The following is a 13,258-nucleotide window of genomic DNA, read 5'->3' as shown; positions in this document are numbered from 1 at the left end:
TTAACACAACGAACAGGTTCTGCAGACTGGTTAAAGCTAGTTATATCCTTTGTCTCTCAGGGCTTACTTAGTAAACTACCTAAGAGTAAGGCTCCTCTTTTCTCAGGATTCAGGGAAACGAAAGGATTTTGACACCACAAAATAAACACATACCTTAAGGCAAATTAGTCATAAAAATGGTAAGGAGGTGAGAATGAAAACAGTCTCTTGCCACACTCAGCCGGGACACTGAGAAATAAAACCACACCTTACTGTCTACGTACACAAGACTTTGCTAGTCAACTGTCTTCATTTGCATTGCCTTTCCAGGACTCTCCTCTCTCTTCTTTACAGGAACTTCAATGGAAAGCATCAACGGTTTGCTCCCTGAAATCCTTCCCTTTTCTCGAAATCCTCCCCTTGCTGCTTCCCCCAGTCCTGGACTGCTGACATCATGATCCTTATTCAATCCTAATCAAGTCTCCTTGTTTGTTTGTTTTTAAAGATTTTATTTATTTATTTGAGACAGAGAGGGAAAGAGAGAGAGAGAGAGCATGAGTGGTGGGGAGGGACAGAGGGAGAGGGAGAAGCAGACTCCCCGCTGAGCAAGGAGCCTGACATGGGACTGGATCTCAGGACCCTGGGATCCTGACCGGAGCCGAAGGCAGAAGCTTAACCGACTGAGCTACCCAGGCGCCCCAAGTCTCCGTGTTGAAAGACCCTCTGCCTTAAATCAAAACCTTCATTTCTTAATAAATTCTAATCCTTCCTTCACTCCCTGAAACACTGCCAAAACCTTGTGAGGTGGGGGTCTCCCATACCGAGGTAAGGAATACATTCAGCCTTGTCAAATCAACAGGTGTTCAGTGATATTTGGGGAGTTAGGCTGTTGACAGCTTTGAAGGCCGCACAAAGATCCGGTGGCGGCTAAGACCTCATAACTATAGTTCAAGACCTTCCGCTTGAAATGAGTGTCCTCCTCTGAGGCCTCTTAAACTTCCTGCTTGGGGCTCTCTGACTGCGAAGGTGGGTTTTGTAGGTTTCACAGTGGTTAAAGCTCTGATTCTTTTCTTTGAGCTCCCAGTTGCTAAGGAGACTGGTCCTGGGGTGTCTATACATGACTCCCAGTGAGAAGCCATTCCTGACCTCACGGGCATCATGCCCACCATCCCGTAGCTGAACTTGGGTTCTCTTCCTCTATTCAAATCTTCTCACTGAGTGCCCCAAAGAATTTTAACATTTTCTTCTCAATCTTTCAGATTTTATATTAATGTCCCTCATTATATTCAGACGTTTCCACCAATTCTCTTGCTTTCCCCATGAAAACAATCATACTTATTACAATGAATGCTCAGGATTTGTTGACCAGTAACAACCATGTTCATTTCTTGTGGGCTTTTTTGTGTCTTTTCATATTTGCTTAGGCTTGACCTGCCCTTACTCATCTTTTTGCAAATTACCTTTAATTGCTGCTCTTGAAATGATCGCAATTATCCTTAGAAAAAAGAGCCAAAATGATAGCTATGTACATGTAAAACTCTAGACAGTATAACCTCAATAAATTGCATATCTATCTACACTCACATACAGAGTTAGAAAAACATTTTTTAAAAAATATTCCAAAAGTTTCAGTGGTTACCCATGGCTTTTTTTGCTCTTCCTGTGTACTTTTATAGTTATTTAAATATTAACCATACAAAATCTTTCATATAGTTTTGTGTCATTCTGAACATCCTAATCTTAGAACAACTCTAAAATTATTTAGGAAATAAAATAGTTGTACAAAACCTTCTGGCAGGCAGCGAAGGAAAAAGTTCGTATGTTGTCTCTTAAGTGTCAGCCATCAATGATACCAAAGAGATTCTATTTTCAATTATGTTTTCTTGAGCTAAAATAGATCTTGGTTCATCCAGCATATTTGAAATCAACCTTCATCAAGACGCCTCGCTGGCTTAGTCAGAAGAGCATGTGACTCGATCTGGGGGGCATGAGTTTGAACCCCACGTTGGGCGTAGGGGTTACTAAAAAAAAAGGTAAATCCACTTAAAAAACTCTTTAATCAACTTCATCATGTTGCTCTAGTAAAATTTCTTTTTTTTTAGAGAATTTATTTATTTATTTGAGAGCAAGAGAGAGAATGAGAATGAGCACGAGAAGGGGAAGTTCAGAGGGAGAAGCAGAGCCCGTGCTGAGCAGGGAGCCCAAATGCGGGACTCGATCTCAGGACTCCAGGATCATGACCTGAGCTGAAGGCAGTCGCTCAACCAACAGAGCCACCCAGGCATCCTAAAATTTCCTTTACTTACAAATTTTCAAACAGCTTCAACCTGTGTTTAACAGACAGGAAACTGGTCAAATATTTGCATCTGCCTATTTCCCCTGCCCCGAATTACTAATATTCCACTGCGATGCAGTTCTTCCCAGTAATGTCAATACTTGACCTTGAAATATATGATAGGAAGTTCACAGACTTTGGTGCCAGGCTTACCATCTGTTTACTGCTCTATCACCCTATCCTTTTGCTTTCTCTTACTGAGACTCATTTATATCCTCTAAAATGAGCTTAATGTTTCTTACTCTATTATTGACAAGTTCAACACCTAGCAATTGAAAATAATATCCATCGTCATTGTTATTAACTCTTGTTCATTCTTTACTATAAGAAAAAGAGCAAAGAGTACCCAAAACAGTCATATTTTACAAGACAGTTGCTTTTTTAAAAATTTTAAAAAAGATTTTATTTATTTATTTGTCAGAGAGAGAGAATGAGAGCCGAAGCAGGGGGAGCAGCAGGCAGAGGGAGAAACAGGCTCTCCCACTGAGCAAGGAGGCCAATCCAGGACTCGATTCCAGAACCCCGGGATCATGACCTGAGCTGAAGGCAGACGCTTAACCAACTGAGCCACCCAGGCAACCCAAGGCGGTCGCTTTTAATATTTACAAAGGCACATGGAGTGACTGGGAATCTGAAATACCTAAACCTAAGGTCTGATGATGTCACAGCGATGAAGCTGTAAAGAAACACATCTCTCACTTTCTGCGGTGCAAGGAGTGAATGGTCTAACTAATAAGCCACAGCCTGCGAGAGTGAGAAGCAAGCAATTGATCTGGAATGTCTCCTAGGTTTCTTACCTCATCAATGAGAGGTGAATGGCGGGTCCATGTGCTCTGTTCTCTTACTGAGCATCTTCTCCCCAGCAGCGTGGATTCCAGGAGAGCAGACGGGCCTCTCATTCATTCCAGCTGCAAATCCATAATGAGAGCTGGCCTGGGTTGTAGGCAGTGTCCTAGGAGCTGGGGATGCGCCCGTGAACTAAGCTAACACATCTGCCCTCTTGAGTTTATATTCCAGCGGAGAGAGACAGGAATAAATAATGGACATAATACATCAGTAAATTAGGTAGCCTAGAAGAGAGGCATGCGATGGAAAAATAGTGCAGGGAAGGGTCGTGGGGATGCTGGTGGCCAGGCAAGCCGTTTTTCATGGGCTGCTCGGGGTCAGCCTCCTGGGGCAGGCGCCACTCGAGCAAACACTGGAACGTGGTGAGGGATCAAGGCACAGGGACATCTGGAGAGACAGTAACAACCGCCAGAGCCAACACGCTATGTGTGGGTGTGCATGGGTTCTGCACTGAAATATCCGAAGGGGGCTGCTAGGTACGGGGGTTATAAGCCCAGAGGGCAGGACAGATATAAGCAATTAGGACAAAATGAGAAGTACTGACTCTCAACTCCAGGAAGCAAACTGAAGGTTGCTGGAGCGTCACTGGAGGGGGGCCGGGTAACTGGGTGACGGGCATGAAGGAGGGCATGTGCTGTGACCAGCCCTGGGTGTGACACGCAACTGATAAATTATTGAATGCTACCTCTGAAACGAACAATACGCTATATGTTGGCTAATTGAATTTAAATTGATAAAAATAGTAAGTACTACCTGAGATATAAAGAATGACCTCGATTTGGAGTCAGGGAAAGCTGGTCCAAGGGATTGCCAGGGGAGATGATTCTAGGAGTTCAGCAAGGGTTTCGCCAGGTCAAGAGGAGCACCAGGCCGGTGGGACAACACGTTGGCAGTCAGAGGTGACACAGAGGACCTGGTAGACTGGTGATCTTTGAAGGTCCTTTGCCAGAAGGGCCACACTTCATTTGTCTGGCAAGGCCCAGTCATGTGAAGGCGCGCCCAGAGTTCTGGAAGCATGGCATTCCCTTCCAAGCGCGGAGCCTACTTTATTCAGCCAAACCTCACTCGTGGTCTTCCAAGTTGTTCGCAGCTTCCCACTATGATCCAAGAAAGCAAGGGTAAATATCTTTGTTTGTAAAACTGTTTTTACACTTGTTCAGTTATTTTCTTAGCATGAATTTCAGGAAGTTAAGTGGCTGGATTCAGGGCTTTTCATATTTCAACCTTTGGTACATTTCCCGCTTGGCCTTCCAGAAAGAATGTGTCAGTTCTCAGTCCTACCAGCAGTGTGGGAGAGAGACTCTTTGCCCACATCCTTACCAACAGCCCATTATTTTTAGTATCTTCTCCCAGAAATTGGATATAAAAATAAATATGAGGAGAAGATGGTTTCAGACTCTGAGAAGGAAATTTCCTAAACTGATCGTTTTTCTGCTGTCTTGGTCAATACAAGAAATCGAGACGGAGGCCATCTTGCTGTGCAGACTTTGCCTCGCGAGTATGACAGTTCAGAAATCCCAGCTCGGGATGCAGCCGGTAGAATGATGAGACCATTTGTACCCATAAGAATGACTCCTACATGGAGCATAACAAAGAACACGGAGGACATGAGGAGATGGAGAGGAGAAGGGAGTTGAGGGAAAATGGAAGAGGAGATTAACCATGAGAGACTATGAAAACAACCTGAGGGTTTTGAAGAGGTGGGGGGGTGGGAGGTTGGGGAACCAGGTAGTGGGTAATAGGGAGGGCACGTATTGCATGGAGCACTGGGTGTGGTGCAAAAACAATGAATACTGTTATGCTGGAAAAAAAAAAAAAGAATGACTCCTACATGGGGCGCCTGGGTGCCTCAGTGGGTTAAAGCCTCTGCCTTCGGCTCAGGTCATGATCTCAGGGTCCTGGGATCGAGCCCCACATCGGGCTCTCTGCTCAGCAGGGAGCCTGCTTCCTCCTCTCTCTCTGCCTGCCTCTCTGCCTACTTGTGATCTCTCTCTGTCAAATAAATAAACAAATCTTTAAAAAAGTGACTCCTACAGCTGAGGAGAGACTCCTGGCTCTGGCGAGGGGCAGATCTGAGTTAGGTTCCAGCTCCAGCCCTTATTCACTGTCTGATCTTATGAGGCAAGTTACTAGAACTGGGTATACCTTAACGTCCTAGTCTGTAAAATGGGGCAGTGATCGCAGCACAAATCTGAAGGAGTGTTTGTGAGGGACCATAAGAGGCTGGCAGTTGTGTCCTGAGATGAGAAGCTGCAGCCAGAGAGCCCTACATCCGTCAGCAGGAGGCAGGAGACCCAGCCCCACTCTTTTCTGTTCCCTTTTATGCTGCCCCTGACATCCCAGGATTTCAGGGTTACCTGGATCATAACGGACTCCTCAGACCTCTGTCACATCCCCTTCCCCCCACACACTGGGGAGTCTCTGTGTCTCTCTGAGATGAGCTCCCCTCGCCCCCATCTGTTGCTCAGGGGAGTGTCTTGGGTGGAGGAAGACTTGGCTCTTCGAAAGGACAGACATGTGGGTGAAGAAGACATTCCCTGGGGACACAGAAAATGGGGAGACAGCGCCTCAGCGTTTAACAAGTGTTCTCTTCTCCCCCATATACTCATTGTCATCACCATCACCACTAAACTCTAAGGCATTTCTGAATCCACTCCGTGACTGTCGCTGCTGTGACCAGACTGTCACATTGTCAGATGAACACTAAATAAGGCCCGTCCGCATGGCCTGGACAGCCTCTCGTTTGTCCGTGTCTTCCCTTCCGTGGCAGAGTAACGCATTCTAGCGGAGAAATAGCAGCTGGTGGTTCCTGTGAACCTACGCGGCACCCTCGGGCCCTGTGCCGATCGTACACGGGGCCCACCTGGGAAAGGCAGGTCACCTTATGCCGAACAGACAAACCTCAGTTCACTCAGATGATCAAGGCTCCAGGCTTAAAGCCCTCGCCCCTTCTCACCCTGGAGTCTGACCTCCGCCCCCAACCAGCTGCAGGACCCCTACGCAAGTTTCTTAACTTCCCCGCCATTTCCTCCTCTGAAATGTGTGCTCATGGTAGTGCCTATTTGGGGGGTTTCATAAGAGGATTAAAAAAGCGAATAATGCATTTAAAGGACTTTGGTACAGGCTACCCGGCCCACAATAAGCTCATCATAAATCACACTTGTAAGGATTTTTTTTTTTTATTAGACTCGTGGAGGGATCAAGAAGAGAGGAAGGAGATTCAGCCAAGGAGACTGAGCAGCGGCACCAACCAGATCTGGGAGGGGGGAGACCAAGAGAGAGGGGGGAGACCAGGAGAGAGGGGTGTCATGGAAACCGGGGGAGAGAATACCAGGAAGGAGGGGGATCTAACGCAAAAGGGCACTCAGAGAGGCCAGATTCTTCTGACAAGACAAAAGAGCAATTTTCATCTCTTAGCGACCGATGAGAATAAAGGCAGAAAGGAAGAAAATTAGCCTATAGCTTTATTTTAAGTTTTTTGTTTAAATTACAGTTCGGGAACATACGGTGTTAGAGAAGCTTCAGAGGTACGATAGAATGATTCAACACTTCTATACGTCACCCCGCGTTCATCATGCCAAGTGGCCCCCCCTTTTCCCCATCCCCCCACCCCCTTCTCCTCTGGTAACTGTCAGTGTGTTCTCTAGAGCTCTGTCTGTTTCTTGGTTTGCCTCTCTCTCTCTCTCTTTTCCCCTTTTGCTCGTTTGTTTTGTTTCTTAAATTCCACAGTTGAAGAAACCTGGGTGGCTCAGTGGGTTAAAGCCTCTGCCTTCGGCTCCGGTCATGATCTCAGGGTCCTGGGATTGAGCCCCACATTGGGCTCTCTGCTCAGCGGGGAGCCTGCTGCCCCCTCTCTGTCCACCTGCCTCTCTGCCTGCTTGTGATCTCTCTGTCAGATAAATAAATAAAATTTTTTTAAAAATTCCACTGTTGAGTGAATCATGTGGTATTTGTCTTTCTCAGATTGACTTGTTTCATTTAGCATAATACTCTCGAGCTCTGTGTCGTTGCAATTTAGCCTACAGCTTTCAGTGAGGCCCTTTTCAGACTAACTCCATTAATCTGATTGGAATGCCCAGGTGTGAGCTTCATGTCTTCTAATTAGGGAAAATGCGTATTTCTTTTCTTTTCTTTAAAGAGAAACAACAAAAAGAAATGTCAGGTTACATCCGGTTGGTGAAATAAAAATTTAGACAATCTCAAATTTACACAGCGGAGGGGAGGGCAAGGGAAGAAAAAGGGATGAATCACAGAGCAGGTTTTCAAAACCGTGGTGTATACTGAACCCCCAAACTCACTCCAGTGAAAAGGAGGGTAGGAAATGGACAGAACTTCCTGATGTTTCATTCCATCTTTCTATTCTACCTGGTGCCACAAAGAAATTAGGGCAGCCTAATCCGTGTCTTTGGACAAATATTGGATAAGTGTTTCTAGACTAAAATTGAGAAAAAAATGATTGGGAAGAGGATCTAGACTAGATGAGGGAGGTAGATACCTCCCAAGGGGAGACTTAGGGAGACATGGAAAGGAATTAGGGGTGAAAATCTACATAAGCTGTAAAATGTTGGTGATCTGAGGCCGAGAGGCCCACCCAGTCTCCTGACCACGAGGGTTAAGAAAGAAGGCTGAGGGGGCGCCTGGGTGGCTCAGTGGATTAAGCCGCTGCCTTCGGCTCAGGTCATGATCTTAGGGTCCTGGGATCGAGCCCCGCATCGGGCTCTCTGCTCCGCGGGGAGCCTGCTTCCTCCTCTCTCTCTGCCTGCCTCTCTGCCTACTTGTGACCTCTCTCTCTGTCAAATAAATAAATTAAAAAAAAATAAAAAAAAAAGAAAGAAGGCTGAGGATTAAGGCAATTTGGGGGGCTGGGGTGGGGGAGGGGTGATGGCAGAGCACAGGAGGCGGAGCCTCCAACCCTCACCACCATCACCACTGAGAGGTGAATATGTGCCCCCCACCACCACCCCTCCTTTGCGGGTTTTAGAGTCAGATGGTGAGGTCATTCGTGGAGCAGGAGCAAGAAGCCAGGGAGGAGCGGAGGGGCTTTCTGGAAAAAGCAGCACTTCCAGGCCGGTTCTGGGTATGGCAGCCCAAGGAAGGCTGTCCTGGCTTCCCCTGCGGCCTTGGGGGCCTCAGCCTGCACCCCTTCCTCCCTACTGAGTTGTCACCAAATGCTAGCCTAAACCCCAGTGTCTCTTCCAGGGCCCCTCACCACCACCACCACCCACAGCCGTTCCCAGGACAACACAGCCGGGAGCTCCGTAAGACCCCTGGACTCTGCAATTCCTCCCAGGGTTTGCAAGGCTGCGGATCTCTGTGTGTCTCCCCAGTCAACACGACCTCACCCTAGCTCCCCGTCCCCAAACAACACTGTGCTTCTCCCTGGACGCCCCACGCTGCCACTGCTGATTATGCTAAGCTAAGCTCTCCCGCACAGCGGAGTCCCCAGTTTGGGCACAAAGAACGCCCGTCCCCACCTGGGCCTCAGGTCTGCACATTCAGTTCACTCTCCGCATCCTGCCCTAAATGCAAGCACCACCACCACCCCACCCCCCCAGCCTTGTCCTGTTCGCAGAAACAGGAACATGCGCACCTACCCAAGACACAGGAACCCTGGGGGTGGGGGGACTGTGGCCACACGCATCCTCTTTTAACAGCCTCCAAATGAGATCCAGAGATGGGACAGGGCAGGTTCCAGGAAGGTCCACGTTTTCTTTCTGTCCCCCACGAATGCCCCCCCATCGACTGAAACGTGGGGTGGGGCTTCCCGATCCCCAGGTTCCTTCAGGTGCCTCTGGGCTACTAGATGGCTTGTCATCCCTCCCAGCTAGTCCCAATTCTTGGGGTGGGGAGGGGTTGGCTTGGAGTCCTGCGGTGCCTGTGTCCTCCAGCTGATCACGTCAGGGTTTATGCGGGATGGCTCTGGCGCCATCAGGAGCTGAGCCTCCCATGCTGGGCTCCCCGGAGGAACCGGAGGAACCGTTCTCTCCTTTACCTGACTGGGGAGTGAGGAGAGGGTGGTGTCCGGCGCAGGAGAGATTCCACGCTGTGATTGTTGTGACATGTTGTGACCCTTGTGACCCGATGTCCACAAGCAGCAGCAGGAATCCAGCTGGAAGAGGAAGAGCCCATGTCCCCCACAGTGACCAGGAACGGTGTCTTTGGAATTCCCGTTTGGGGCGCTATTACCTCAGTCAGCACCAGACTCCTCTATGCGACTCCTTTGGATCCAGTAGAGAAGAAAGCAATGGGGGCGGTCAACCAACGGGCGCCATAATCTGGCCATATGACCTGCGGGACAGGCCAGTTGCGGCAAGCGGCTCTGTCCATCTACCTTTGGGGACTGTTTCAGTCCATTTCTTCTTCCCTTTACCACATCTACAAATCGAGGTTGATTAAAAAAAAAAAAACCCTTTATACCTCACTATTTCTCTTGACCCTTTTTCCTTTACCTTTTCCGAAAATAATAACACAGAGACATTAAAAATAGATGCTGATATATATTTATTGACATAGAAAGCAGCCCACGACATATACTGTTTGGTGAAAAAATACAGACTATAGAACAGGACTTGTATTTGAGCACTTAACTTTTATCTATACATAAATCTCTATCTGGGTACGCAGGGGGAGGGAAATGCCTAGAAGGGGCTTTCACCAAAGGGTTGACAATGGTTAGATCGGGGTGGAGGGTTTGGGGTCACGGGCACTTCACTGTTTTGTACCTTTCTTTATTGTTTGGAGACTTAACGCTGAACGATTTCACTTTCACAAAGAATAAAGCCATCAAGGAAATGGGCACACAAAGGAAGCAGGCCCTTAGGCAGCAGTGTTGGGAATGGGGAAGCAAGCGCAGGGGTTTGGCTGTCTCCCTTCACTGAGCTGGTATCCAAGCCCCTTCCTACTCAGCTCCGCTCTGCAAAGAAAGCTGCTTTGTGGATTCATGCAGTTGGAAGCGCCCCTCCCCGGTTATCAATTGTTGGACTCTGTGCGTGGGTTAGGGTTCACTTAAGGCTGGGGGCTACTGCCTCACTACTCCTCGGAAGAGTCATCTGGGTCAGCCTGGGCCCCCCTCAGCGCCTCCTCCTCTGTATGGGTCAGCTCATGCAGAGTGATGATGAGATTCTCAAACACCTCGGCCCTGCTGTCCTCATTGTCGCAGGTTTCCTTGAGGTGGCCCTCCAAGCCACAAGAAGAACAGTGGAGCTCGTGTCTTCGCTTCCTGGCTCTACGCAGATTCCCAGAACCACCATTCTTATACCCAGAACCCCCACTGGTGGAGGGAGACTGAGCCATGGAACTGCTGGGGGAATCAATGACTAGCACTTGCTCTTGCAGTCCGGCCCCGCGTCTGGGGAGAGGAGAAGTCGAGCAGGACGGCAGAGGGTCCTGAGACTCCACCAGGATGACATCCTCATCGGAGTCATCATCGAGGGCGTCATCATCTATCTCTATCACGTTGCTGTCATCGCTGTCCACCACTATGGGAGGGGAGCTCTGAAAGGTCATGGGGCTGGTGGCCCTCTCCACCATGGGCTCAGACCTTCTGGGCCGTTTCTGCCTAATGAAAGTGTCATCCCAATCCTCTTCCTCCCTGACCATCCTGATTAACTCCAGGAAACTGGGGAGGCGCTCCTGCTCATTTGCATACACCCTAAGAAGGTGTTTCAGCCTGTAGCGCAGGTCCCCACTCAGCTCAGCCCCTAAAAGGAGCTGCTGCAGGCGAGTCTGGTTGGCATCTTTCTGAGCTATGATCCCTGCCTGAATAGCCTTCTGGAGCTGAACCTCTAAACGGATCACGTAAAGGGAGGCTTTCTCCCCCTGTGCCTGCAGGGTGTTAAAAAATCTACCGTGAGCGGACACACTGCTCTCAGATTCTCCAAACACCAGTTTCATCGCACGCAAGAAATCTGCCACGCTTAGATTGGGGTTGGCCGCCTGGAGCAAAAGCATGACCTCCCGGGCAGGGCCGCGCAGGGTTTTTAGCAAGCGCTGGAGCTTTTCCTCCTCAGGCATATTCCAATCGGGCAGGGCCATATTAACTTGGATCAGCCAGTTTTCAAAGCTCTCTTCCCCCTCCCCTGGACCTACCCTCCCAGAGAACACCTTCAGGTTTCTCTCGGCCACGGTGGCCATTAAAGGACCGAGAGTTCTCCCCAGGGACCTCAGCATAGAATGGGCCCAGGGCGGCAACGGCGCGTTCTGCCGCCGGCTGTTAGCCATGCGCGCAATGATGCTGGCCATGACTGACGACGACGTTGGGGAGGGCTGGCGGGATCGAGATGCTCAGGCTTTGTGGAAAAGCCTGATCTGCAGGTGCGCGGAGGGTGGGGGGGGGGGGGTCTGGCTTCCTCCTGTCTCAGCAGGGGCTGTAAAAAAGAAAAAAAAGGCGGGGGGAGTAGTTAATAAGGGAACTGGCTGCAGTTTTGTTCTCTCCCTTCCTGAATGTCCGACAGTACATTTCACATCTGCCCACTGCCCTAAAAATATCTTCTAGGAGACTGGCCATTACAAGCTCACGGAGCCAGCCGGTGTCTCCTTTGCTAGCAGGGTACTTTTCCAGCCACTTCCATCCCCTCCCACCAGTCGTCCAGCAGGGAGGGCAACTGTTGCTTCTAATTCGAAGTGTAATAGTGTATGGAAACTGCTATTGGGCTCTCAAAATAGAGCACAGTGGTCACAGATTTGTAGGAATAAATAAAGTCTCATCGACCTCTCGGTCTCAGGTCCCAACCACACTCCCTTCTCAAAGTTCCCCCCTCCCCCGTTATTTCCCAGTTCTTACCGGAGCGCAGGAACAGGCGCGCGCGCCTTTATTTCACTCCCAGCTTCTGCAACTGGTGGCCTCCGTGGGATCGCTCGTCTCCGGGCTCCGGGCGATCTCCGTCCACCGGGGGTCGCCGATCCGGGACCTCGGAGCGTCCAGACTGCGCCGCCGCGGAGGGCAGGGCAGGCAGGGTCAGGAGCAGCCTCATTCCCTCATCCCGCTCCCTCCCTCCCCGCTCCACCCCCGCCGCCGCCCCCCTCCCCCCCCACCCCCCCGCCTCGCCGCCTAGCCGCCTCCGCTGTCTGCAGGCGGAAAATTCCTCTCCCACCTTCTGAGTACGAGCCAAAGCGACCCCCGCCCCAGAACATTTCCCCCGGGAAATCTTCGGCCTACCAGCTCTGCAATCCGCCGCGCAGAATTCAAGTTCGGATTCGGCTTTGATGGCCTGCCACGGAGACAGGGAATAGGAGTGGGACACGCACACCCAAATACTCCTCTCCAGAGGAGACGAGGACGTGCAAAGGGGGTTCGAGGCAAGCAGCTTGCGTTCCTCCTCCCACCCCGAAAACGCCCCCCCCCAATCCAGGCAGATCCTCCCCGTTAGGCAGCATCCAGCGGCACCCCACCTCCTCCCTCAGCGCCCGAGGGAGTGCTCCTAACCCTCGCAGTCCTCGATGCCTCGAGCGGGGAGCCGCCCTGGACAGGTGGGGCTTCCCCTCCTCTCTCCGCACCCCCTTTCTTTACCTGTGCTCCGGCCTTCCCGTCTCCGCAGCCCCGCAGGGGGAGGAGGGACGGGCTCGGCTTCGGCAGCCCAGCGACCGGGAGCTGCCGGCCGAGCGGCTGCACCGCCTCCCAGCGAAGGGTAGTCGACTCCAGACAGCGCAGTTCCCACGGCAGCCGCCGCGGCTTTTATCCTCTGCCCACTGAGACAAAAGAGCGTGACGAGTGGGCTGGCGCGGCCAATCAGCGGGGCGCGGAGGCGGGCTCCCGCGCGGTCTCCAGCTGGACGCAAATGCGAGCCCGCGGGGGCGGAAGGGAGGGTGCGGGGAGGAGGACAGCCGATCCGCTGCGCGTCAAGTGCAGCTCGGTTGCCTGGACTGAGAGAGTTCGAGACTTTTCCCTTCTCCCTCTCTTCTCCCTGAGGTCAACTCCGCGCCTCCGGGCCGGATGCATTAAACACCGAGCGGGATCGAAATCAAATCGACAATAAAAGTAGTTCACCTTTGCATGGGTTTGGGGGTGGGAAGAGAAAAAAGAGCACTAGAGCCGTCTCGGTGCAAAGCGGCTCCCCCAATTCTTTTACTGTGAAGAAGATGGTAGTGTGTCCGTTGAAA

At 50.6% G+C, this 13,258-nt stretch overlaps 1 protein-coding gene across 2 annotated transcripts; it reads right to left on the bottom strand.

Moving 5' to 3' along the window:
* Positions 1–9,656: 9,656 nt before the first annotated feature.
* On the bottom strand, positions 9,657–12,831 carry ZCCHC12 (zinc finger CCHC-type containing 12). 2 transcript variants are annotated; one of them, XM_045994568.1, is made up of 4 exons: positions 12,669–12,831; positions 12,318–12,369; positions 11,943–12,084; positions 9,657–11,526 (listed from the first exon to the last, which is right to left on the bottom strand). In XM_045994568.1, the coding sequence occupies exon 4, from the start codon at positions 11,399–11,401 to the stop codon at positions 10,190–10,192; it is 1,212 nt and encodes a 403-aa protein (XP_045850524.1). In that variant the 5' UTR covers positions 11,402–11,526; positions 11,943–12,084; positions 12,318–12,369; positions 12,669–12,831; the 3' UTR covers positions 9,657–10,189. The 2 variants fall into 2 exon arrangements, with proteins under 2 accessions (XP_045850524.1, XP_045850525.1); XM_045994569.1 differs by lacking the exon at positions 12,669–12,831 and adding an exon at positions 12,585–12,668.
* Between the last annotated feature and the right edge of the window lie 427 nt (positions 12,832–13,258).

The sequence above is a fragment of the Meles meles genome, chromosome X (genome assembly GCF_922984935.1).
Source record: "Meles meles chromosome X, mMelMel3.1 paternal haplotype, whole genome shotgun sequence".
NCBI classification, from domain to species: domain Eukaryota; kingdom Metazoa; phylum Chordata; class Mammalia; order Carnivora; family Mustelidae; genus Meles; species Meles meles.
This window is presented reverse-complemented; position numbering and strand designations above follow the sequence as displayed.